Source organism: Meriones unguiculatus, chromosome 7, assembly GCF_030254825.1.
Source record: "Meriones unguiculatus strain TT.TT164.6M chromosome 7, Bangor_MerUng_6.1, whole genome shotgun sequence".
NCBI lineage: Eukaryota > Metazoa > Chordata > Mammalia > Rodentia > Muridae > Meriones > Meriones unguiculatus.
Genome location: NC_083355.1, coordinates 22,450,309 through 22,475,540, shown reverse-complemented (window position 1 = coordinate 22,475,540; position 25,232 = coordinate 22,450,309). Strand labels below are relative to the sequence as shown.

The window sequence follows — 25,232 nt, the reverse complement described above, 5'->3', positions numbered from 1 at the left end:
GGGGCCGCGGCGAGCCTCGCCCGCCCCTCTCCCCAGGCTTAGCACCGGGAGGGTATTGCTGGGGAATGGCTGGTGGGCAGTGACTAGGAGCCTCCAAGGAGAACAGAGACGTCTGCCAGAGGAGGCAGTGGGTCCAGCATGACTGTTAGAAACGAGAGGGAGGGAGGCATAACGTGGAACGAGCCCTCCGAGAGGGCTAGAAAACAGCGCGGTGGAAGTTAGGAGGATTTCAGAAGTGACCTGTCCAACCCCTGGGCTTTTTAAGCTCCAGCCCTGGAAGCTGCAATTTGTTCAAGGTCACGCAGGGAGTTGCTTGGAAAGAAGGGACCCCGAACTCTGAAACAAAACCACCCCTAGCGTTTGGTATCTGGACTCTCTCCTGGATTTCATAAGGTGCAGAGAGCTCCTCGGTCCTTCTCCCCCTAACCCCCGGGGCGCAAACCATAAGAACCCCCCAATCCTCCCGGCATGTTTTATTTTAAACATGACATCTCTCTCAAAATGTGTCACCGAACATCGCTCCCCGACCGACGGAGCCGCAGGGGTGGTGGGGGTAGGGGGGAGGTGGGCGAGTCTGAACCTGGTTAGGGGCCAAGGCAGTGGAGGAGGGGTGCCGGGAATGGGGTGGGGGGTGGGGGGCGGGCCGGGGGTCCCAGGCGCGGCCGGGGAGGCGGGGTGCGAGGGGCGGGGGCCGGCGGCTGCGAGGCGGCCTGCAGGGAGCAGCCGCGAGCCGGCCGGGCGCGCGGAGCCGGAGCCCCAGCCGGAGCGGGGCGGGGGAGGGAGGAGCCAGAGCGGCCGCCGCCTCTGCCGGAGGAGCCGCGGGGCCGCCACACTCGCCCCCCGCCCCCCCCCCGCGCTCACTCGCACTCACACCCCGGCGCTGGAGGCGGGCGGCCCGGGCCCCACCGGCCCCCCATGGACGCCCCCGGCACGGGGCGCTGAGACCCCAGCGTCGTCGCTCAGCTCCGTCCAGCGCGCCAAGCCGAGGTAAGGAGGAGGGAGCGAGGGGGCATTAATATGCAAATGCACCGCGATTGATTATGCAAAGCCGCGGGTCTCCGGCCAGCTCGGGGGCGGGCTGGGGGCGCCCGGGGGGGTTCCCGCCGCCGACCTCAGCCTTTCCGGGCTCTCGGGTGACCCTGTCACAGCCCGAGAGCTAGCCACTCACGACCTGGGAAAGGAAGGTGCTGTTAAGTGGTCGGTGGGACCCCCCCCCTCCCCGGGTTCGCCCGCGGAGATGGCGTCTGGGCCTCCCCTTCGAGGGCCCGCCCGGCCTCTGTCCGGCCGGTCGGCTGCGCATTCCCGGGCTGGGCCCCGCTGCCCGCCGAAGCTCCCCCGCCCGCCGCGTCGCGGTTTGTTTACGGTGTGCCTGAAGCCTGTCGTACCCCCCCCCCCGCAACCTCCCCAGCCAAAGAGGCCGAATGGCGTTTGCAAAGAGCTGCCTCCAGCTGCGGAGGGCAGTGTGGGTGCGGCAGGGTGGGGGTGCTTGCATGGGCTAGGGGAGAGAGAAGACCCCCTCTCCTCTCCCCGCCTCCCCAGTTGAGCATGGCTTTCGGGTTGCAACACTCCTAATTGCAAAAACGCGGCGGGTGTGGGGTGTGGGGGGGGAGAGCGAGCATGCAGTGGAGGGGTGTGCTTGATGGTCCCTGGAATTGCTGGCCTGTGGTTGGGGAAGAGAAGAGGGAATGGACCCGTGGTGTGTGTGTGTGTGTGTGTGTGTGTGTGTGTGTGTGCGCGCGCGCGCGCGTGTGTGTGCGCGCGTGTGTGTACATGCTCTTGTTTCCCTCCCTTTGCAACGTGTCTTTGGTACCCCTTTTCTGTCCAGGGCCCTCCCTTGTCCAGTGTGAAAAGAAGGCCTAGGAAGATGTCAGAGGCAATGGAGAGAGCCACCCATTTTAGGGACCGGAGGGGGAGCACACAGAAGGAAAGCCAGGGGGATGGGAGCCTGCCCCTGAATGTTGGCTCTAGACCCGGGAGGGGGAGGGGATGAAGGGGGCCATTGTCCAAGATGAAGGGGGAGGCAAAGGTGACATGCAGACACAGATATGCCCACAGACAGCCACATGCACACCCGGGGACACACAGGCAGATTCAAGGACAGGAGCTGCTGGACACACCCACATGGGGACAAGGGAAGAGGCCGGCTGCCGCTGCATAGTGGAGCTCATCCCGATGGGACACACCCACGGGAGGCTAAGAGCGGAGAGACGGCCTATGCACATACCCACGCACAGGGTCGCAGGGAGATGCTGTCACACACAAGGGCAAGAAGGAGTCGCTGTCACCCACACAGAGAAAGTCACTCTCCGAATGCATGCATGCACACACCGCAGTTGCACACAGCCTCGCAATCACAAAAGATCCTGTCACTCACAAACACACACGCGCTCACATGTGCCCAGTCACACAGTCACTGTCACTCCGTCAAACAAACAGACAGACAAAAACCTGCAGCTACACATCAGTACGTGTGTGCACAACTTAGCAACAAGTATTCTCCTGGACCCATCCGTGGAGCTGAGGTTCTGTAGACAATAAAAACCTCTGCTGCCGAGAAAATCAAATTCCTGTGTAGAAAAAGGCCTTTCTGCTGTAATGGTGGGAGGCATGCCCTCCTGATAATATGGTCTTGTTACTGTCATCGCTGGTCACACTAGCCGGTTACTAGATGGCAAACTCCCTGAGACGGGGGAGAATTTCTAGAAGAGCCCTGGATCCCACCCAGAGCCTAGCACAGTGTGTGCTCTGTAAACACTTGTTAATTGATTGACTGTGGGAACTCCAGGCACAGGTGCACTCCTTTACAGCTAGTCTCACAGACGCAGGGGCCATGCCCAGGGCTCCGGCCTGCAGTCCCAGGTCCCACCTGGCAGTAGCCAGATAACCCCGCAGATAGACACACTGTAACTGGGGCGGGAGTGCACTTAAGCTCACACAATCACAGGCTTTTCCCTCTGGCTTCTTTCTATCTTTTAGGCTCAGCCACTGTGTAGCAATGGGCTCCCCCCCCCTAGAGGGACGGGGAAACGAGCAAAGTGGGTGCAGGGGGGTTCCAGAGGGCCGAGTCATGGGCCTGCAGCAGTGTCCAGTGACTTCTAGCAGCTGGGTTTGTCCTGGTTGCTGGGGGAGGGGTGTCTAGGGAAGAGTTGGGAGTGGCTTTCTGGCTGTCTCATCCCTAGCCTATAAGCCAGTTGGGGACCTGGCTGCCCCTGCTAGGGGTTATTTGGCTGGGCCATTCCTGGGGACCCTTAGTTGTCCCCAGCTGCGCGCCTGCCTCCCACTGTGAATCCGCCCCTTTTCTCACCTCTGGCCCTCCTGTCCAAACTTGGAAGCTTTCCTTAGGAGGCTGTAAGCTGGCGAGTGTCTGCGTGAGTGAGGTGTATTTTTGACTTGGAATTTCTCTCTAACTCTGTCTCTCTTTCGGTCACTGTCTTGGGGTGTCTGACTCTCCTTGTTTCTCTGCCAGTCTGTAACTCTCTCTCTCCCTCTTGCCCTGTGCTTGTCTCTGTTTCTGCCACAGCCTCTTTTTCTCAGAGCTGGCAGCAACATTCTTCATACTTTTCCAGTTGTTAATACTCAAATTCAGGCCCTCGGGGCCCGCCCAGCTTTCCTCTGGGGTCAGTAGGAGGTTGGGGGGGGCGGTGATGCTCAGCTGGCTGTTCAGGACATCCTGCGCTTCCTTAACACTGCAGCTGTGGCGGGCCAGCAAGCTTTGGGGGCTGGGAATGGGGAAAGGAAGGAGAGTAGGCTACAGCCAGTGTTGACCCCTCAAGCCGGCAGGCCCAGCCAGGGAAACACCGGTTAGGTGGGAGAACTTTAGTGTCAGGCCGCAGCTCTTTTTCTGGAGCCAGTGAGGAAGCTCCTCCCTTAACTGATCCAGGCGGGAAAACCATGCCCTCCCCTCCCACCCCCACCACCTTGTGCAGTGGCAAGAGTTGGCAGGACCCAGCTGGGTCTGAATTAGAACTCATGATGGCCTTTCTTCACATCCCTGGCAGCTGAGACCCACCTCAGAGATGTCCCAACAGCTGTCTTTCTTGCCCAGCTTCATCCTAGGTTCTGAGGGTACAGCTGTTTAGACTGTGCCAATGTGTGTGTGGGGGGGGAGTCTGTGGCCCACACATGAGGACAGAAAGGGTGGCTCTTTCAGGGAGGGAATTTGAACAGGGACTACTGGCACAGGAGACCTAAAGCCTGGGGAAGGCTTGCCCCCTCTAGCCTTGGCCTGCTTGGGTGGGAAAGTTCTGGTAATATTTGCTTTGGCGCTCAGCTGTCTAGGTTTGAACCCTAAATGCCTCCTGCCAGGTGTATAACCTTGAAAAGACTTTTCATTTCCTTCTTGCCGTATCTGTAAATTAGAGATGATAACACCTACCTCATTTAGCTTTTGACATTTCCAGATGTTAAAATATTCAATGCTGGGGAGGCTGAGGCAGGAGGATCAAGGCCAGGGTCATCTGCATAGAGAGTTGGAGGCCAGCCCGAGTTATGTGAGGCATTGTCTCAGACAGATAGACACATCTGTAATGCTTTAAAGGTGCCCAGTTCCTAGGCAGGTCTAGTGAGTGGTACGGGACTGTACGCCTAGCACTGGTTGGAAAGGCCGGGGAAGAAAGACCGGGAGTTCTAAGCCAGCCTTGGATACATAGGGAGATTGTTCCAACCCCCTCCCCCACAATGCACCTAGCTAATGCGTGGAGACCGGGGATTTTGGGGAGAAGTGTGGTAGATGCAGGTCTCCTGGATGTTACAGGAATGGGAATGGAAGTGAGTGGGGAACAGTGGGTGTCCAGCCTCAACCTGTCCACATCACCTCTCTTGCTTACACTTTTTTTTGTTTTGTTTTGTTTTGTTTTGTTTTGTTCCTAACCAGAACTCAGAACCCACAGCAGGCCTCTCTGCCCCACCTCCTCCGACCCCTCACCTTTTAACTTAAAAGGAGCCCCTGGCATCTCAGCCTGGGACACACCTCCTCAGCTAAAGGCACATGCATGAATGCCTGGGTGTCACTGCATCTCTCCCGGTATTGGCAGTGAGAGATACAGAGAGAAAAAAAGAGAACAAAAGCAGTGCTAGCAACTCAGGGAGGAGGGCAGTGCCTTTCCTCCTCCTGGGGGTCCCACCACCCCAGCTACCTACCAGGACCTAGTCCTGGCTCACAGATGCCAGATTCCCCTTGTATACGGACGGTGTCTGCTGTATAGCGAGGGGAGGAAACTGGCCAGCACATAGCACCTGGATATCCTGGGTCTGTCCTGGTGTCCCTTACTTGGCTGTGGGTCTAAGGATCCGGATCCTCTTTCCCACAAGCCCCATTTATTCAGCCCCTGCTCTTCAAGGTGAAGTAAGGACAATGAACGGGCAATGCCTGTTAGTGGATTGACTTGGAGCCTTGGTGTGAGAGACGGTCTCGATTCCAGTTCTCGTGGCTGCGGAGGCGCTGAGGGGAACTTTGGAGCCTCTTGAGGGGAGGCAGGTGTGGTGTGTGGAAAGAACACTGGCTGGGAGTCGGGGGCTGGGTTTTTGCCATTCACCAGTTGTATAACTCGCGGCCTGGCTTTTTATTATGTACCACCCACTTAGGGTAAGGGTCAAGAGCATAACATTGGGCATAGGGCTATAGCTTGCTAGCAGAACACTTGCCTGGCAGTGTATGAGGTCCCGAGTTTGATCCCTGGTGCCTCAGGGAAGAAAGACAAATGAGGCAAGATGTTAGCATGTTCAATCTGTATCGCTGGCTGGCACGGTAAGCTCTGTGGATTTCTCTCTCTCCTCCCCAGGCTGAGGATTCACGCGCCACCGGGAACCAGGGACAGTTCCGTCTCTCACTGAGACATCTGTGGCCTTCGTGCACTGGGACACGTGTCATGTCCTTTTGCCTGAGAGGCAAGAGCTGGGGTACCAATAGGGACCTCCTTCCTGTTTGTTCAGGGAGGTCAGAAGTTCACAGGTAGACAGGGAGACAAAATGGATATTATTGTACCCGGAAATGCTGTGTCGTTCCCCTGCTTTGGAGGTGGGCATTGGACCTAAACAGGGAGTTAGGCTTTAGCGGTGTCAGAGGCATAGCCACACCCACTCAGCAGTGCCAGAGACTGGTGGTTTGAGCCAAGCAGCCGCCCACCTTCTCCTCTTCCTCCCCCTCCTCTTCCTCTTATAAGGAAGACATGAGCTGTGCGTTTCATTTTCTCTTTTACCAGGCATGGGGAGGAGGAGGGGGCAAGCTTTGGTGACTCTCCGAATTTTCATACACATCAGGGAGTGGGTGTGTTGTGCATGCATCCATGTGAGAGCTTTCTGTGCATGTGTGGGCTGGGTAGGGCTCTGAATATCTCCGGTCCCGGAGCCCGGCAGTTCTGCGCATGCGGGGTGAATGTGTGAGTCTTCACGTGTCCATGTGTGTGCCTGAGACTCAGCTGCATTTGCTGTTTTCTCTCTCTCCCTCTCTCTCTCTGTCACATGTCACACACACACACACACACAATCTCTCTCCTTCCTTCCTTTTCTATCCTTCCTCTCCCTCTCTCCCGCTCCGTGTCTCCTTTTCTCCGGCTCTCTGCTTCTGCCAGTTCTGACGGGGTGGGGGCTAGCTCTTGCCTCCCTGGGTGCCTAGGAGAACATCCTGTCTTTCTTTTCCCTGCACCGTTCCTTCCCTTCCGAGACGGTGCTTCCTGTGGCTGGCAGGCAGTTTCTTCTGCCTCAGAAGAGGGGAGTGCAGGAGTACCCCCGAGCCGTGTGCCCATGATACCATCTGCTGCAAGCGTCTTGGCCCCATGACATTCATGCCTCCAGCATTCAGCTGCCCCAGCTCCCAGCTCCAATTACCCCGTCGGCTGGGGGTGGGGAGAATACACTATGCCCGGGTTTTTTGGAGGGGGGGTGCTCCTAATTCTGCTTTACTTGGAGACTTGGATCTCCTTCTGCTTCCTCTGAGGGCAACTGGGAAAGAGGTTCTGAAATTCTGTGGAGGATGGTGCGTACAGCCATCCATCACTTAAGTGTGGAGGCTGGGGGGTGACCCCTAGACCTAGCACCCTTGATATTTTATGGAATTAGCCTGGAACGGAGGGTAAGGGTGTTGCAGAAGGAGAGAGAAGAAGCAGGTGGGTAAGGCTATGGGGGGGAGTGGGTTGGGAGCACAGCCTTTGATGTTAATCCTGGGCATCTGGCCCAAGACAGGGCTACTGTTTATGTCTTTCTGTCTGTGACCTGCAGGGGGGAATTTCCTGTTATATTCTTTGTGGTGGTGGTGGTGGTGGTGGGGACAACAGGGAGGATCCTTTGTTTAAGCAAGTAGCCTCCCCCTTAATGCACATACCCCACCTAACCCCCCATTCCCAAATTCTAAGGCCTACAGTAGCTGGGAAATCTGACTTCTGGGTCACTGCTCTTTAAGTTCCAGAATTCCAAGCAAAATCCCACTCAGAGGTGCCGCCTCCCCGGGTCTCCGCCCCCACATCTATCAAGCCGTGCCTAAGTCTGTGTGTATTTCACTGCCACATCACACCTGCCAAGTAGTCCCTGCCTTCCCACCTTCACTCCTTCCTGGCACTGGGATAGCAGAGAATTGGGTGGGGCAGTCCTGCGCAATCCATACCTGGGAACAGAGTTGGGGGGGAGGTCTGTGAAGGAGGGAGAGGCCCAGCCCTGGGGAGGCATCTGTCCTGAAACACTGAGCATATGTTGCTACCATAGGTCCTCAACGGCCCATCGATGCCCCCTAACCACTATTAGGTTGGTGGCTGCTTGTGGGAACCCATGTTGGCACTGGGCACGTCTGCACACAGATGCCTGTTTGCCTGTGCATGCCCGTGTGTGTCTGGGCTCCGGTGGCTGCCCTGGCCTCTCCACATTACCCTTGATGATTCCATAATATAGAATCAGGACATCTATGCAGGATGATGGGGGGGGGGCTTCTCTCCCCCCCATCCTAATAGCAAGATGAGGGGAAGGGGAGAGGGAGGTGTGAACCTACCCACAGCACTATTAATAGCCCACATGCCAGGCCACCAAGAACCAGCTGTCACCGTGGAAACCATTTCTACTCCCCCCTCCCCCATGGGGTGGGGCTTAGGCAAGGCAGAAGCACCCCCCCACCCATCTTTCTTTGTTATTTTCCTTTCTCCCTTTGTCTCTTTTTCATCTGCCTCTCCTCCCTTTATCTGTCCTCCCCATCTCAGCCCTTCCTGTCCCACCCTCCTTCTCATTTCTCCCTTCTTCCTTTTCCCCTTATTTCCTTGAGACCCCTAGCTATGTCCACATCCCTGCCCCATCTCTTTGTTCTCTCCATATTTTTTGTTCCCTCTTTTCCCACCATTTCCATCTTCCTCCTTTTTCTCCCCTTTTTACAACTCTCTGTTTTGTGTGTGTGAGTGTGTGTGTGTGTGTGTGTGTGTGTGTGAGAGACGAGAAGGGCTGTGCTTTCTTCAAAGCATTCAGGACAAAGTTCAGGGGCCCCAGAAACACAGAGCCAAAGCTTATTACAGATACTCCAAAGTGTGCACGTTACTTGCTAGTAGATGGCTGGGGGCAAAGGCCCTGCTGGATGGCTCAGGGGTCCTTTGGAGGTATCCCAGGGATCCATAGAACCACGGAGCAGGACAGGCGGCAGTGGGAACCTGGCATGACGCCCACAGATGCTGCGTTGGCTCCTTGTCCTGTCCCCCCCGTTGCAGAATCACTTAAGCTTAATGAAATGCTTCCCCCTCTATGGGCAACTTGCCCACACTGCCACCCAACATCTCTCATCTGACAAAGAAGGAGTGGGTGGCCAGGCTAACAGACAGGTGGGTCTTGCTGTCCTGCCGTCCATCTGAGTGCCTGAACTCCAGAACTCCACCCCCAACTGCCTCTTTGGGCCTGAGCCCCCCTCCTCCCCTTGCAAAGGACATGCTTAAAAAGGAGCTGGGGAATATTAAACTGGACTCCAGGAAGAGGGAGAGAGGCTGCCCTTCAGGGTGGTTATCCTTGACATAACACCCTTCCCTACTAACCTTTTCCTGCCTGGAGCTAACATAGACTCACATGCTTCATGCCTTCCTGCGTGCTGGGCCTCTGCCTGGGCTCTGTGTAGTTTCAGAGGCCAATATACATCCTTGGAGAGGTTTTCAGACATCCCCAGGGGTTCTAGACTCTTGCGAGGTGCCAGGCAGAAATGCTCTGAGAAGTGAGGATAGCACTTTGACCCTCTTCCACTACCAGGAAGTAACCATAACCTGGGCCTCCACCACTTGGCACCAAGGCACATTCAGCTCAGCATAGAGGTAGGACAGACAAGGACCCTGTCCCTCCCGCTGTGGGCACGTGCAAGCCCTTGGCAGTGCCCAGACACATTTGGAGTTAAGGCTAGGCCAGGGAGGAGAGAGGGGGAAATCAACAGGGTGGCTTAGATTGGCACTGTCCCAGGTCTGCCTTGTAGCAACTGGTGGCGGTGGGATGGCAGGGGTTGGGGGAAAGGCACCTCCAGAGCTATGGCCTGAGGCAGGAGCTTCTCATGCCACTGGCTCCTGCTGGGGTTCCCCACCAGGCCCTGCCCACAGCTGCTGATACCCATTCCTACACACCCTGGCCTGCTTTGCCTGCCCCCAAGGCCTGTTCCCTAGGGCTGCCCCTCTCTCTCTGCTTGCCCACTCCTGGGTCTGCCTCCTCCCTTCCCTGGGGGCGCTTGGGCCTCCGGCTGGCGAGTGGATTTTTCCAGCTTCTGTAAACAAGTGATGGCAGTGTGCCAGGCGGGCAGGAGACAGGCGGGGGCAGCACCGCAGCCAGGGTGTGCCAAGCACTGAGGCACAGTCGGGGTGGGGGGGGGAAGGGAGACACCCAGACCCAGAGAGAGAGAGAGAGAGAGAGAGAGATACAGACAGACAGACTCAATGAAGCCTTGCTGGGCAGAGAGAGCAATGGGAAACAGAACAGCCTTTCTTGTCCACCCCCCATAGTGTTCCTTGCTGTTGCCCCTCTCTTCCAGCTAGGAGTAGTAGGTCTCAGTGCCCAGCCCTGGGCATCCCCACCCACTTCTTCTCCTCCCCCACCTCCACCCCTTAGGGCTGGCTATGCCATTATAAATTTATAACAGGAATTTCTCCACAAGCCAAGAAAAACTTGACCTACTTTCTTGACGGCTCCCTGGGCTAAGTCTCCCCACTCCCTCTCCCCCACCACCACCAGAGCCCTGTCCAGCCCCCCAGTGCCCAGTCTTAGCCTGGGGGGTGTCAGAGACAGAATAGGCTCCTTTTCTGTGCTCTTCCTATTCTCCCCACCCAGGCAGGGGCTTGCCTGAGTGGCAGAGGCCCTGTCCTGTCACCCTGCCCCTGCCCAATGGCCTGCTTTATCTCTGCCCCCTCCTCTTGCCCTGACTTCTTATCAGCTCGTGGGGGGCGGGGCAGGGGGCCCAAGGCAAGGACTCTGGTACGGCAGCCATGTGATGGAGTTAGCTGTATGTGGGGAGCTGTACCCTTTGTCATCCCCCCTCCCATACGCCTGCACCTGCCTCCCTGCACACAGGACACCACAGGCTGCAGCCAGGGTCACCTCGGGTACCTCAGAGGAACTGGAAGAGGGGCTCTCTAGCATTACCCTAGTATGGCTGGCCCCAGCTCTAGCGCCAGGCCTTGCGCCTGTGTGAACTCAAGGGAACCACCAAGCTTTCTGAGGCATGGCTTCCCCATCTGGAAAGTTTGTTTTTAATGTTGCGCTGTTTTGTTTCTTGAGATAGAGTGTCACTGTATATAGCCCAGGCTTGCCCTGGAAATCCAAGGCAGTCCTCCTGTCGGAGCCTCCTAAGTACTGGAACTATAGGCCGACATCATCAAACCTGGCTCCACCTGGGAATTTTTTTTTTTTTTTTAAGATGAGGTCTCTAGCACAGACTGGTCTTAAATTTACTGTGTGGCTGAAAGTAACCTTGAACTCCGAATCCTCCTCCTGCCTGTAGCTCCCCAGTGCCAGGATGACATGCAATTCATGACAGGCTCTCCAGTCTGTAAAGTCCTCAATCCCCCTGCAGAAGGCCCACATCTGTTCAGTCAACATCAACACGTGTTCCTTCCCTTTTCCTCTTCCCGTCCCGATGAATGGCAGCTGACCAGCTAAATTCTCATCCTTAAACTGGACAGCAGGGTTTGGGACTTGGTGTGAGAGACTGAAAAACCCCATAAAGGAGCCAGGCACGGTGGTGCATACCCTTATTTCCAGCAGTCTGGAACCAGAGGCACATGGATGTCCGTGAGTTCTAGGCCAGCCTGCTCTGTATAGTGAGTTCCAGGCTAGCTAGAGCTTCATAGTACACAGTGAGACCTAGTCTCAAAGAAAAAAAAAAAAAATTAAGGGGTCCAGAGCTGGGGTTTCATAATTGCTCAGGAAGCAGTTCTCATTTGCTTTTGTTGTCTCTCTCCTGTAAAGACACTAGTGTGGGCTAGGGATAAAAGCCAGAGGTAGATCACTAGCCTGACGTGTACAGGGCCCTGAGAAGACACTAGTGTTTACATTCATAATTCCTAATGCAGTCCCTGCCCCCTTGCCTTTGTGGGCACTCCTATGCCGGTGCTGAAAACTGCTTGTCTCTGATTCCCCTCTTGCCCTGGATCACTGATAAAGCCTAAGAAATCTCCGCTAAAGGTTGGTGACAATAGCTAATGTTTAATAGGGCCCTCATAAAGGGCCCGGCATTGGCTTGAATGTGAGTATTGAGACTTGTCACCTGCTGCATGGATGACCTCATTTTCTTCCCCTTCATCCCCCCCTGTGTCTGGGGCCTTTGTTGCAGCTCTCCAACTGTACCTTCGATATGAGGTTATTCTGGTTCTGTTCCTATACCTACCCTCCGCTCCCCCCGCCATTTTGCAAGAGGCCCCTGAAAGCTACTAAATATTTCCACCAAGTCTCGCTCACTGACCCGTTCCTGTGGCAACTGCTTACCCCTGCGTCTCTCCTCTCTCCACAGGTGTCTCCAGACAGTACGAGACTCTGAAGACTTCCCAGCCCCTAACCCAGTGCCGTTTACCAACCCAGCTTGCCCCTAGCTCACCCACCTGCCACTCCCTGGCCCCTCCCACCACCCGCCCTCCCCCCTCTGGGGTACAGGGCATGGTGTGAAAGGCTGAGTACAGAGTCGGGCACCATGGGTGCTGTACCCTAGGGCCTGGGTGGCGGGGGGTGGGTGGCCTGTGGGCGTGGGGGGGGCAGCGTGCCCACCCCAGTCTCTTGGCGTGCTGGAGGGCATCCTGGATGGGATTGAAGTGAATGGAACAGAAGCCAAGCAAGGTGGAGTGTGGGTCAGAGCCAGAGGAGAACAGGTAACGAAGGGGTCTGGCAGCTGGGTAGCAGCTACTCACAGCAGCAGGCATGGGTGGCTCTCTGGGCAAAAGAGCCGGTCTCTGGTTCAGACGCTGACCTTTAAGCAGCCCCGGAGGTGGGCATGAGGGCAAGCTCATAGGTCTCAGGGCATTAGGCACTTGGACTGAGAGACACTTCAGGTGGCCCCTTCCTTGGTAGTGCTGGGCAGCTTCAGAGGCCCCTCACTGTCCCCACTCCATTGCTGCCCTCACTGGAGCGTGTGTGATCCCCATGGCCTTGCCATCTCTGCTTCTTCCTCCGGGTGCATTCACCATCTAACCACAAACAAGCATGCTGTCCACAAGCCATGGTGCACATAACATAACATTTCCGGGCACAGGCACCAATAACTATTGGTCACAGCCCACACATATTTTTGGAATCTATTGGAAACCCCACACGCTCTTCCTCGTTCATGGTCAAAGGCGGGGTACCGCCATGGAGCTCCTCCCAGGAAGTAGACGTGCACTCCCAACTATGAAGGCTTTGCTCACGCATGGATGAGGCGTCACCTTCCACACACGGGGGTGGGGAAAGGGTATTCCTCTCATCGGCACTGCCCTAAGTGAGCTTAGAGGGTCCCTGCCTTCCCTATCGGCCCCAAGTGGCACAGGGATCTGTCCCATTTGGCATGGGTTCCCAACAGCAGGGTCCATCCTGTGCCTATAGCCAGGGAAATCATCGTAGGGGTGGGGTGCTCTGGGAAGCGGTGTAGCTGGCCGTTGTCTAGAAGACCAGATCCTGAGCCGGAAGACAGGAAGCTTGGCCAGGCAAAGCCCTGTGCCCAAGACTGGTTCTTTAGAAATAATAGGTGGAATCTGTGGCCATGTAGGTAGGGTGCTGGATCAGAAAGCCCCTTCTCCGAAAGCCCTGCTCTCACGCTTGGAATTATGAGACAGGCTGTCACCACGTAACTGTCCCTTGACCCTCCTCTATCTCCCTGACCAGGCTTCTGGAAGAGCCTGCTCTTAGGTCTTATAAAAAGATAGAAATGAGGTTCCTAGTCCCTCTGAGTTGAGGCACCTCGTCCCTTAGTCCTCCCCTCCCCCCACGGCCACTCGCCACCTTGTGGCTGTGTGTGGAACTGCACCCAGAGACTCTCAGTCTGGCCATAGCTGAAGAGCCAAGCGACTGGCCTGCTAGGGACCTGAGTGGTCCGAGTTTCCCTGCACTCACCCAGCCGTCCAGAAGTCGGGAGGCGAGAGTGACCTTCCAGCCTTGTACGAGCCAGACGGGGTTAATCCCCAGGGTGTGTGATGCACAAGGCTGTCTCTGTCTCTGACCGTGACCCTGGCCAAGGTCACTGTGTCAGTGTGTTGGGAGCTGCATCAGGCTCTAGGAGGAGGGGCCGTGCAACATGGCACACACAGGGTGGGTGTGGGAGGTTATACAATCCTTGCATGCGTAGAGGCTTATGTAACCTGTGTGTACTGAGGTTATGTAACACGTATGTGGAAAGCCTGGCAACATATATGTGCGGTGGCCTAGAGTAGCTAATATTACCTCGCACAGGGCAGCTCAGGGTCCTTCCTCCCGGCCGATTCCAGTGCGCGGCGTCACAGTGCACGGATGGCACCTTGGTTTTCTGGTTTGTTAAACGGAGGAGGCCGTGAACAGGGCGGTCCTGATATTTTCAGTCAGCGTGTGTCCGTTGAGTGTGTGTGCACGTCCTAAAGAGTGACCAACCAAGAGGTTCCCATCGTAGAGAGAGAGGGATGGCAACTGTTAGGTGCCCATCCGGGGGGTTCTATAGCACATGGGCACATCCTAGAAGTCACACCATACGCTGGAGACTGCACTGAGAGTTGCATGAATTTGTAGCTCCGAAAGCTTATTACCATACTTGGCATAGTCATTCACATGCGTGGGTTTCATATTGCATATATATATATATATATATATGCATTCTAAAGGTTACATAGCTTCAAGAATCTTCCAAAGAGCACTTCAGCATATGTGGCATATATTAATGGCCTAACTGTGTGAATGTCCTGTGTGTGTGTGTGTGTGTGTGTGTGTGTGTGTGTATTTTGGGGTCTCGCAGCAACACCTGTCTGTGAGAATGTGTTGGGGCCCCATCCAAGCCCCTTATCTCTCCTGCGCAGCTACCGGATGGCTAGACCCTTCTAAGCTTTGTCAGCTGATATAGGGGTGGGAGGTAGAAGGGGAGCATAAGATGGAGAAAACCGGGCCTGGGGGGAGGGGATTGGGGGTGGGGGGTGGCAGCCCCTTAGATGAAAAGGGACTTCCCAGAGGCGACTCTGTGATTCTGCCCACTTTGCCCCGCACAGTGCCAGGTCACCAGATGGAAAGCGAAAAAGAAAGAACGGCCAATGTTCCCTGAAAACCAGCATGTCAGGTGAGCCTCCTGGCTATGTGTCCCCCTCTTCCTACCCTTGCCCCTGCAGAGGACACTTGGCCTCCTCCAAGGCTAGGCCTGGACCCTCTATGTCTCCGGAGGGGACCGTTGACAGAATGTGGGTTGGATTTGTATGGGAGTGAGAACGGTGATTCAGAACCTGGCCTGGCCTTTGAGGAGGATTTAGGTCAGGAAGAACCTCTTTTGCCCTCTTATAACCTCTTCACCGAGGGTTCCACCAGCCTCAGGGCGTCTCCTAAGCTGGGGTGTTTCTCCTCTCAACCCACTATGCTATTCTGTCACTTAGATGTAACGCTGGAAAAATAAATAAATAAAGCCCTAGCCAGGCCAAGTACAGTGGCACCTACTTGCCGTTAATAGCTGTTTGGGAAAGTGATGTAGGAGGAGCACTTGAACTCAGGGGTTCAAGGCCTGCCTGGGCAACATAGTAAGACCCAGGCTCAAAAATAAATACGTGGAAGTGGGGAGGGGCCCTGCATGGACAGCCGGAAGAATGAGGATGTCTGAAGGGAAAGAGAGGGGTAGCCCCTCCCCCCTCCTCCCGCCACAAGTCTCCAGGATTTTTCCTTTCTGTTCTGAGGTAAAGCACCCTTCAGTGACGCTGGGCTAGGAGATGAATGAGAAAGGCAGAGTTGGGTGGGCACGGAACGGCGCTCCTCTGCCGGGCTCCACACCATGCCTCCACTTTCTGCCCCTCCCCAGGGTATATCCCTAGTTACCTGGACAAAGACGAGCAGTGTGTCGTGTGTGGGGACAAGGCAACCGGTTATCACTACCGCTGTATCACTTGTGAGGGCTGCAAGGTAGGAGCGAATCATCTCCGGTCCCCCTCCCATTGCCCGAACCCCTTTGGGTCTCTGCGCCTGGCACAGCAGTCTCTTTAGACGTGTAAGCTAAAGCATGACCGGACATGTCATTCTTCTTCTCATCCATTTGTTCACACGTTTGTTCACCCTTAGTCCTTGCCGTGACACTCATGTGCCGTTTGTCTAACCTCTCTGAGCCTCAGTTTCTTCACCGATAAAATGGGGATAACTATGCTAACTTTATTACAGAGTTAATAAGCAAATTAAATGAGATAATTCACCAGGCGCGGCTTTCTGTAACTACAGAGGGATGGGGGAAAGGGTACGGCAGAGGGAAGAATTATGACTTTGATAGAGAGTCTTTAAAATAGTTCCAAGCACCTAAAACACTCAGGGCCAGGCGTCATCCATCCTTAGAGTGTTAGGAATAAGGGTGTAAAGCCAAGTATAACTCCAACACTTGAGAGACGGAGGCACAATGATCATGAGTTCAAGGCCACCTTGGGATACGTAGTTGGTTCTGGGCTAGCCTCAGCAACATAGGAAGACCCTTTCTCAAAAAAAAGCATGTCCGGCATGGTAGCACACACCTTCCATCCCAGCACCCTGGCAGCACAGGCAAGCTGATGCCTGAGAGCTGAAGCCAGCCTGATCTACCAGCCAAGGCTACACAGCATAGACCCTCTCAACCAACAAAGAAAGAGCGGGGGTTACAGTTCATGTCCTCCTCTCAAGCTACTTGCAGTCAACCAAGAAGCAGCCTGCAAACAGGAATCAGCACCTTTCAGAACCTGGATCATGGAGGTTTGGGGAGTAGGCCCCCTGAGGGGGCGGGCGCTGCGCTTGCCACACAATCACGAGGATGTGAGTTCAGACCCCCAGCTTCCACACAGAAAGCCAAGCATGGCAGCGTATCTTCTGTAATCCAAAACCGTGATGCAGAGACAGGAAGTCCCTCAGGGCATACTGGCTAGCCTGGCTAGCTCCTCAGTAAGCGCCGTAGTGAGCCCTGTGCCAAAGCCAAAAGGAGATCAAAAAGGTGGAGAATGATCGAAGAGGATGATAGATGTTGACCTGCAACCACACACATTCATGCACACACACACACACACATACATGTGATTTCCTGGGTCACTTGTAGTACTTCTTATAATTCAGATTCCCAAGCTGCACACGTCCCTACTTAGTCCAAACCTTAAGGTGGCTGAGCCCAGGAATAATCTGCTTTTAACAGGATTCCCAGGTGCTTGCGAGTACCTGAAAAGGTGAGCATCTGAGCTGAAGGGTCATGATGGGGACATAGAGGGGAAGATGACCAAAGGTTCTTTGTAGCAGAGGGTCAAAGGCCACAGGACTTGGAAAATCCTATAGATTCAACCTGTTTCAACCTGTATGGCTTTTCCGGGACCACAACCTACTACAAATACAGGTCTTTCCAGAAAGAGATCATTTAAAAGTAAGTGAAACCAGGCATGGTGATACATGCCCATAGTCCCATAGTCAGAAGATGAAAGCAGAAGGGTCAGAAGTTCAAGGCCATCCCTCAGCCAAATAGTGAGTTTAAGGTTATCTGGAGTTACATAAGACCCTCTCTCAAGCCCAGCAGTTGGTAGCACCCTTAATCCCTGCACTCAGGAGGCAGAGGCAGGCAGATCTCTGAGTTCAAGAGGCCAGTCTGGTCTACAGCGTGAGTTCTAGGGCAGCAAAGGCTACACAAAGAAACCCTGTCTCAGAAACAAAAACAAAGCACCCCCCCAAAAAAAAAAAGCTTCCCTCAAACTAACACACAAAGGCATGCACACACAATGCGGGACCTTGAAGTTTGTCTTCACGTCAGCCAAACCAAAACCGGTTGAGATTCCAAGTTTCATAATAGTGTTCCTGGAAATAACAGGACAACATAGCCGAGAGCAAAGATCCTCAGCTTCAAGGACATCTAGGTTCCCGGGGAACATCCTCCCCAAAGAGAGGTGCTCCTCTCCACTTCCAGTGTTTGCTTTTGTAGGTTTAGAGTGAGGCCCAGCAGTATCATGGTGCAGTAACTTTAACTCACCCCAGATCTGGACTCTCAGACTTCAGAGTCTTCTCCCGAAGGCCCAGTTCTGACACCGAGGTTAAATGTAACAGCCGTGAAAGGCACATGCCATGCGCGAGGCATATGCCACACGCCTGTCGCATAGTAAGATTCAACAAAGACTAAAGCAACAAATTGAAAAAAAAAATCATAAGCTGTCAGTGTTCCCACTCATTCTCTTGAATATTGATCATCTTCCTATTTCATAAATCCCATCTGCACGGGTGATAGGCAAGATACTGTAGACGAGAATGCTTTTGGGGTCAGCATTGCTTTTAGAGTCATTAAGCAAGATAGCCAAGGTACTAATTGGCCTTTCTAGGGCTGGCGATACAGCTCTGTTGGTTGACTGCTTGCTGAGCGTGCACAAATCCTGGGTCCCATGCCCAGCACTGCAAATACCAACTGTGGCAGCACGTGTCTGTAATCCTGTCACTGCAAAGGTCGGAAGGTCAAGGTCATACTTCGCTACACAGCCAGTTTGAAACCAGCCTAGGAAACTAGAAACATGTCTTAAAAATATATATAATACTTTTTGTTGTTGTTGCTTTGCTTTGCTTTGCTTTTGAGACAGGTTTCTCTGTGTAGCCCTGGCTGTCCTGGAATTTGCTTGGTCGACCAGGCTGGCCTTGAACGCACAGAGATCCACCTTCCTCTGCCTCCCAAGTGCTGGGATTAAAGGCTTGTGCCACCATTCCCCGGGATAATACATTTTAAAAAATTATTTAAAGCGGATTAGTAAGACCTCATAGACTGTCACACCAGTGCAGGCCCGATGCTGCCTTCTACACCCCAGGCATTTCTCATCCCTCTGCAGCCCAGGGTTAAGGGCATCTATTTCTCAGGTCTTTTGGCCCGGCAGGAGTCCAGCAACCCTGGGCCTACAAATGATCTGAACACGCTAGGCGACACCTGCTTCCCTTGCCCCACACCTACTCGATGCTCTGCGAGGTTGCGGTGGGGAGAGAGAGTCTCCAGTGATGGAACCCTGCTCCATCTGCCCCATCCCCTAGGGCTTCTTTCGCCGCACAATCCAGAAGAACCTCCATCCCACCTATTCCTGCAAATATGACAGCTGCTGTGTCATCGACAAGATCACCCGGAACCAGTGCCAACTGTGCCGCTTCAAGAAGTGCATCGCCGTGGGCATGGCCATGGACTGTAAGAGGCACCCGCGGGTCAAAGGAGTTAGGGAGCCGTGCGGGGGCTGAGCGCAGTCCCTGCCTGGGTACCTTCGGGCCAGGGGTGATAGCCAGTCCAGGCTGGGCTCCTTCTAAAGTCTTGATCCCAAATCCCGAAGGAGGTAGAACTCCCGTGTAGGCGTGATGCTTTTTGCCGTTTTGAGGGCCTTCGAGAGGGAGCTTGAGTAAAGACTCCCAGCCTAGCAGGGTCCCTGCTCCCCAGGGAAGGCACATCTAAGTGGGGGCATCCTCGACGGTGGGTTGGGTAGCAGGGTCAGCTAGCGACTCCCCCCCGCCCCCCACACACCATAGCTCAATGCAGAACATGTGGTTCCTTGGGCCAGCCTAGCTGGAGTTGATTGCTAGCACCCGATTGCTAAGTGATTTGGGAAGCCACTTTGACCGTTGGGCCAGAACCATTCATTTCTGAGCATTGCAAAAAAGTGTTGCGGGGCCGGAGGGGCTGCCGTGCAAAGTGTCTTTTGGTCTGTCAACAGTGGTTCTAGACGATTCGAAGCGGGTGGCCAAACGCAAGCTGATTGAGCAGAACCGGGAGCGGAGGCGAAAGGAGGAGATGATCCGATCGCTGCAGCAGCGGCCGGAGCCCACTCCGGAAGAGTGGGATCTGATCCACGTTGCGACGGAGGCCCATCGCAGCACCAATGCCCAGGGCAGCCATTGGAAGCAGAGGCGAAAATTCCTGGTAAGAAAGCATTGCTTGCCTCTCCCGAAAGCCTCTTTGGCTTAGTCCAACCCGAAGCTGGCGCTCTGTACCCGCTGGCAGTTCTGATGTGGCGTGTACATGCCTTTGCCTTCTGGCGCCTGCCCCCACCTCATCCAATGGGGGGCTCGGTGAGAACCGGCCTTACCCTTCTTTGAATTCCAAGGCAGTGCTAAGTCACCTAACATTATTTTGAGATACCTGAACGGCTCCCTCCAGGCGTTTGTGTTGAACCCTCACAAAACTGACTGCCAAGTGGATGGTCCGTTTGGAAGGAGATGGACCGGTGGGGCCTAGTTCCCTGGCAGAGGGTGCCAGGGGATGGAAAATGCACGAAGAGAAAGTTCCCCAATGCCGAGCAGATGTGTTTGCAAAGGACTGATTGTGTGACTCCGGCCGTGCTAACTTAGCTGGGCCTCTGTCTATGACGTGCTGGCGGTCCTGTCTTTCATATTGATTTGTGCCAAGGATTATGAGGAACAGGTAGACAGCCTACAGCCTGGAGTCATGCTTTCCGTCATTGCGGCTGCATCTCTATTACGGTTTATTAATCACTGTCCTCATGGTTATCAGCGTTAGCAAGTTTGAGGTGCTCGCTCTGGTCTACCCTCTTCCCCCCGCCCCCAAGCTGCAGCCTGGAGGGCAGGACGCAGTCGTCCTGCACAATCACGCTGTGCCTTTCCCCCCAAGCTGACTTGGAGCTCCCCCTGGTGGGCAGGGAATCCCAGAGAGCGCTTGGAAGGGGTCTGCAGCCCCGCCTGACCACCCGCCCCCCCATCTCTCCCTCCAGCCGGATGACATTGGCCAGTCACCCATTGTCTCCATGCCCGACGGAGACAAGGTGGACCTAGAGGCCTTCAGCGAGTTTACCAAGATCATCACCCCGGCCATCACCCGTGTGGTGGACTTTGCCAAAAAACTGCCCATGTTCTCCGAGGTGAGTGGCAGATGGAAGGAGAGACTCTCTCAGGGGTAACGCAAGGTCACGGAGACTCGCAGGGGTGTTCCTCTGGTGTTCTCTGGACGGGGAGTAACTTACAGACAAGTAGATATTCAGCACATGAATGCACGCACACACGCGAGCGGGTGCGCACACAGATACACACACACACACACACACACACACACAGAGTGACCATTCTGCCTTCAGGCAGCGTGACTCATCTCTTCATTCTGCATAGCTCTAATGGGAAACAGGCTCTTGCACTAGCTGTGGGACCCTGGCCAAGTCACCTACGGGCCCTGCACTTGAGTTTTTGAAAGGGACCGCAAGAATCATGGGACCTCACTCTTAGACATAACTGTGAGGTGTGAGCGCAGTAGTGCGTAGGTGGGCACAGCCCAGCGCACGGTTGGTGAGGGGGGAAGATTGTGATTCCGGGCGGGCACGGGGAGGATGTGCTGAGTGGTCCGTGGTCCTGCTGTCCCGCAGCTGCCTTGCGAAGACCAGATCATCCTACTGAAGGGGTGCTGCATGGAGATCATGTCCCTGCGGGCAGCTGTCCGCTATGACCCTGAGAGCGACACCCTGACACTGAGTGGGGAGATGGCGGTTAAGCGGGAGCAGCTCAAGAATGGCGGCCTGGGCGTAGTCTCTGACGCCATCTTTGAACTGGGCAAGTCACTCTCTGCCTTTAACCTGGATGACACGGAAGTGGCTCTGCTGCAGGCTGTGCTGCTCATGTCAACAGGTATCTCGCCATGGCTGAGAGGTTCCGGAAGCTCTCAGGGGGGCTTTAGAGTATATCTCCATCCCAGGCTTCTTGCTTGCCCCCTTCCTCCATCCTGCATGGGTACTGTCTCATCCCTTCCCTCCCAGGCTCCCTCTCTGCAACCCAGATGATCCTTTGAACTCCACTTAGCTCAGGCTCATATATGTATTTGCCCTCGTGTTTGCTCTGACCACCAACCCTCTCTCGGCCCGTTCTTCCTCTCCTCCTCTGTCACCAGCTTCCCTCTGTTCTCAGTACCGTCTTTCCATATCTCTGCCCTCCTTATGGATCACTTCCTATTCACAGGCACTCAGGGTCCTTCCCAGAGCCCCAGTCACCTCCTCCTCCTCCTGTTAGGTGGCTGCTCCTGCCCACGTCCCTCAGCCCCTATTCTCTTCCCCTGATCTCTCTCTGCCTCCCTGCCTCAGCGTCCCCTTCATGCCCTCCCCCATGTTTTCTCCTGTGTTTTTCTCGGCCCCTTGGCATTCACGAGTCATGCCTCTCTCCCTGCAGACCGCTCCGGCCTGCTTTGTGTGGACAAGATCGAGAAGAGTCAGGAGGCGTACCTGCTGGCGTTCGAGCACTACGTCAACCACCGCAAACACAACATTCCGCACTTCTGGCCCAAGCTGCTGATGAAGGTGACTGACCTCCGCATGATCGGGGCCTGCCACGCCAGCCGCTTCCTCCACATGAAAGTCGAGTGCCCCACCGAACTCTTTCCCCCACTCTTCCTGGAGGTCTTTGAGGATCAGGAAGTCTAAAGCCTCAGGCGGCAAGAGGGTGTGCGGAGCTGGTGGGGAGGAGCCTGGAGAGAAGGGACAGAGCTGGGGGCTGAGGGAGAACCCCCCCACCTCTTCTCTCCTTCCTCCCATCCTTGGATAGATGCAGCTCCCACACACCCCTGCACTGCCCAGTCCCCTCAGAACCTCCAGCCCTCGGACAGGGCAACAAATGAACTTGCTATGAAAGACAGTCTGGGAGGCTGGAACCTAAGTCCTAGAGTTTCTGGGATCCCAACCTCTAAGAAAGTAGGGGAAGGGAGGAAGAACTAAGAGGGACAAGCCATCTTGACTATAGGGTCAGGAGGAATGAGGAATAGGGGCAGATCCCCTTACTCACCCTTATACACACAGGAGAGCCCTGCCAAGTTCCTTGGCCTAAATTTCCCATCAGGCCACAGGCCTCTACTTCCCCAAATACCTGGGTCCTGGGTGCAAAGGACAGCTTGGTTTGGCTTGGCTCCTCCCCTGGAGGCTAAAAATGGTAGTCATCCTAACTGCACTTTGGAAACCAAGCAAGGGGAGAATATAAATGAAGAAAAACTAGACAGAAAAAAAAAAAGACAAAAAAGAGAGCGTTAGAGAGAGAGAGAGCGAGAGAGAGATGATATTAAGTTATTAGCTGAGGCTGGCCCAAGGGGAAGGATCCCCCCCTTCCCACCCCCATGCACTTTGAGAGTTACCCTTCCAACCCCCAGAAAGGAACGCCCCTAGCAGACCTACAAGGGTAGGGGCTGATCCGAGCTGTGAGGCGACACAACAGGGTCCTGGCACCCCTCCTTGCCCTGCCCCCACCCTTGTGCCCCTTTGGCACCATAACCCCAGTACTTCCTCTGCTCTCTGCCACTCGTGCCCGCTGAGTTCCATCTACCTCTCACGCTGGATGCCAGCTGGCCCCCTCACCAGCCTGCCCTGTTGCCCACACAGCTCCCCCTTTCAAGTGCCCAACCCCAGGGGCCTCCTGTCCCCCTCCGCCTATACCTTGGCACCCACACAGGAAAATCTGTGGCCCAGACTCCTTCCCTCCTCATATCCTGCAGTATTAGCTACAATCCAGATGCTGCTGCGTGGGGGGGGGAGGGGAGAGTGGACATGTGCGTCTCCCAGAACCTCCACCCCTGTGAGACTCTCGTTTCCTGTCTGTCTTCTGGGCTCCCTTTGTCCTCCTTACCGACTCCCGCTCGCTCGCTGCACTAGCCCAGACTTAGGGCAGGTTGGCGTGCCACGGGAGTGTTTCTATCAGTGGCACTTAGTTAGGGCCCAGGGGAGGAGGCAGTTGGCACTCCTCCTGTTTTCTTAGAAGCTCTTTAGGCCAGCCACCCCTCTGCCCCTGGGAACCCTTTTCCCCTCTTCTTTTCTAATTCAGGGACTTTGGCTTGAGCCACCTCCCACCCTCTGGTGAGGAGTGCTCTGTTGGTCTGCACTTGGGTGAGCTGCCCCCCCCTCCTCTTCCTCCCTTTGGCTACAGCCCACTCCTCTGCAGAGAGAGAGGGAGGGAGGAGGTGGCCCTCCCGTGAGTGGGAGGGAAGGGAGGAGAGGGGGAAACAGCAGACCAGTGGCCCTGGGCTCAGGGCTGCATGTCGGCAGGGATGGATGGGTGGACATAGACGCCCCCGGAAGCCATGGGGAATGGGGCAGGGGGCGGGGGAGGGGTGCCAGGGCTTCCCGCGCTTTGCACTATTGGGGCAAAAATGTCTTAAGCAGTGGGGAGCCTGCCACCCCACTCTGACTCTCAGCCTGCCACAGCCCCTATACACACACACACACACACACACACACACACACATATACATGAGGAAGGCAATGCTTCGCTGTCCCCAGGGCAGTGTCCTCTGCCACTGTTCAGGTGTTCCAGCTGGGCAGAGGGCCTGGAGGAGCATCTCCTGTCACCTGCGCATGTGCCTGCCTCTGGGCCACCTGTGCTATCTTTGTCTCTATCCTCTTTCTCTCTCCTGGGGTACTGATTTCTGTATTCCTCCAGTCCCATGGGTAAACCCTCTCACACTTTCCTCCCATACCTGGGGGCCCAGTGGAGTTCCTGACCTGCCTGCTGTCTCCCTCCCGTTCCTCTGGCTCCACTCCTCACCCCCACCTCCATTCCTATTCTCAGCCATTGGGCATGGCCTCTGACAGGCACTTGGGAATCCCGCCCCCTCCCTTCCCCAATCATATGAGCTGTGAGCCCCTTCCCCTCAGTGATGTGGAGTGTACGTGTGTGTTCCTATGTGTGAATGTATGAGTGAGTACATGTCGTGGGGAGGAGCTAGAGAGACTCAGGAGTGCCACGCACCCGCTCTAGAGAGGCAGCTGTCCCAGTCCCTGCTGTGGAAGTGGGGGACAGGGCCCTCTCCTGGGGGCCATTGGTGCTAATGGGGGGATGGCCTTGGCATGGGTGCTTAGCATGCCTTCCCCCAGTGTTGGCCCGGGGCACTAGAGCAGGCCGGGTGGGGCAGCAGGTGCAGTATTGGTGGGAGGATGGGTTGCTGGGAGAAGGTTGGGAGGGCCAGGCCAGGACAAGGGGGTGCCAGAGCCATGACCACTACCCTGCCCCTACCACTGCCTCTCCATCTCAGTATTCCCCCTCCCATCACTTATAACACACATACCTCATCCAGCCTCCTCCCTGCTCAGACTTGGGGAGGGTGGGGGAGGAGGATCCCCTAGCCCTTCCCCGGGTGGTGGGTCTACAGGGCTGGGAGAGGGCAGGGCAGGGCGTGTGGCAGACACCGTCCATAAGGGGGAAAAAGTACGTCCTGCCCTAGGAACTCCTGGGTGGAGGAGGGGATACTACCCAGAGGCGCTACTGAATGTATGAGAAGCTGGTGCTGGGGTGGGGGGAGGGGGGACCGTGGCTAGAAACAGGGAAGGAGATAGGTCCTTTCCCCAGAGACGGGTGGGACCGGTAGGGGTGACTTGAGGGGCTCCTACTCCTGCCCCACAGTTGACAATCAGTATGTCTGTTATGTGCGATTTTTCACCCCGTTGTGTTTTGGGTCAGGATTTTAAAGAAAGATATTTTTATGGTAATTGTTGCTCGTCTATTTTACTATATATTTATGTAATAAATATATGATGAAAATAACCCCCGTGGGCACCCCCCCCTTAGACTTGTGTGCTGTTTCCCCATATCCTCCCATCTGCTGGCAGAGTACCCACCCCACAAGCTGACCAGATGGAGAGGTGGCCCCCCCCCAGCCTTGGCAGCAGTCCCCTCCACCCCCATCCCCCCAAACGAGCACACATCAC

General features: G+C 55.4%; 1 protein-coding gene across 1 annotated transcript; it reads left to right on the top strand.

The window, feature by feature from the left end:
• Positions 1-761: 761 nt before the first annotated feature.
• Positions 762-25,068, top strand: Thra (thyroid hormone receptor alpha). Its single transcript, XM_021653426.2, has 9 exons — positions 762-987; positions 11,939-12,290; positions 14,622-14,689; positions 15,413-15,513; positions 18,604-18,751; positions 19,269-19,474; positions 20,283-20,429; positions 20,925-21,183; positions 21,718-25,068. Exons 2-9 carry the CDS (start codon positions 12,238-12,240, stop codon positions 21,966-21,968), a joined length of 1,233 nt encoding a protein of 410 aa, XP_021509101.1. The 5' UTR covers positions 762-987; positions 11,939-12,237; the 3' UTR covers positions 21,969-25,068.
• Positions 25,069-25,232: the final 164 nt, after the last annotated feature.

Coding starts and splice junctions, on each gene's coding strand:
- Thra (XM_021653426.2), top strand. CDS start 12,238: ATGGAACAGAAGCCAAGCAAGGTGGAGTGTGGGTCAGAGCCAGAGGAG. Junction 20,430..20,924: donor AACTGCCCATGTTCTCCGAG/GTGAGTGGCAGA, acceptor GCTGTCCCGCAG/CTGCCTTGCGAAGACCAGAT. Junction 21,184..21,717: donor TGTGCTGCTCATGTCAACAG/GTATCTCGCCAT, acceptor CTCTCCCTGCAG/ACCGCTCCGGCCTGCTTTGT.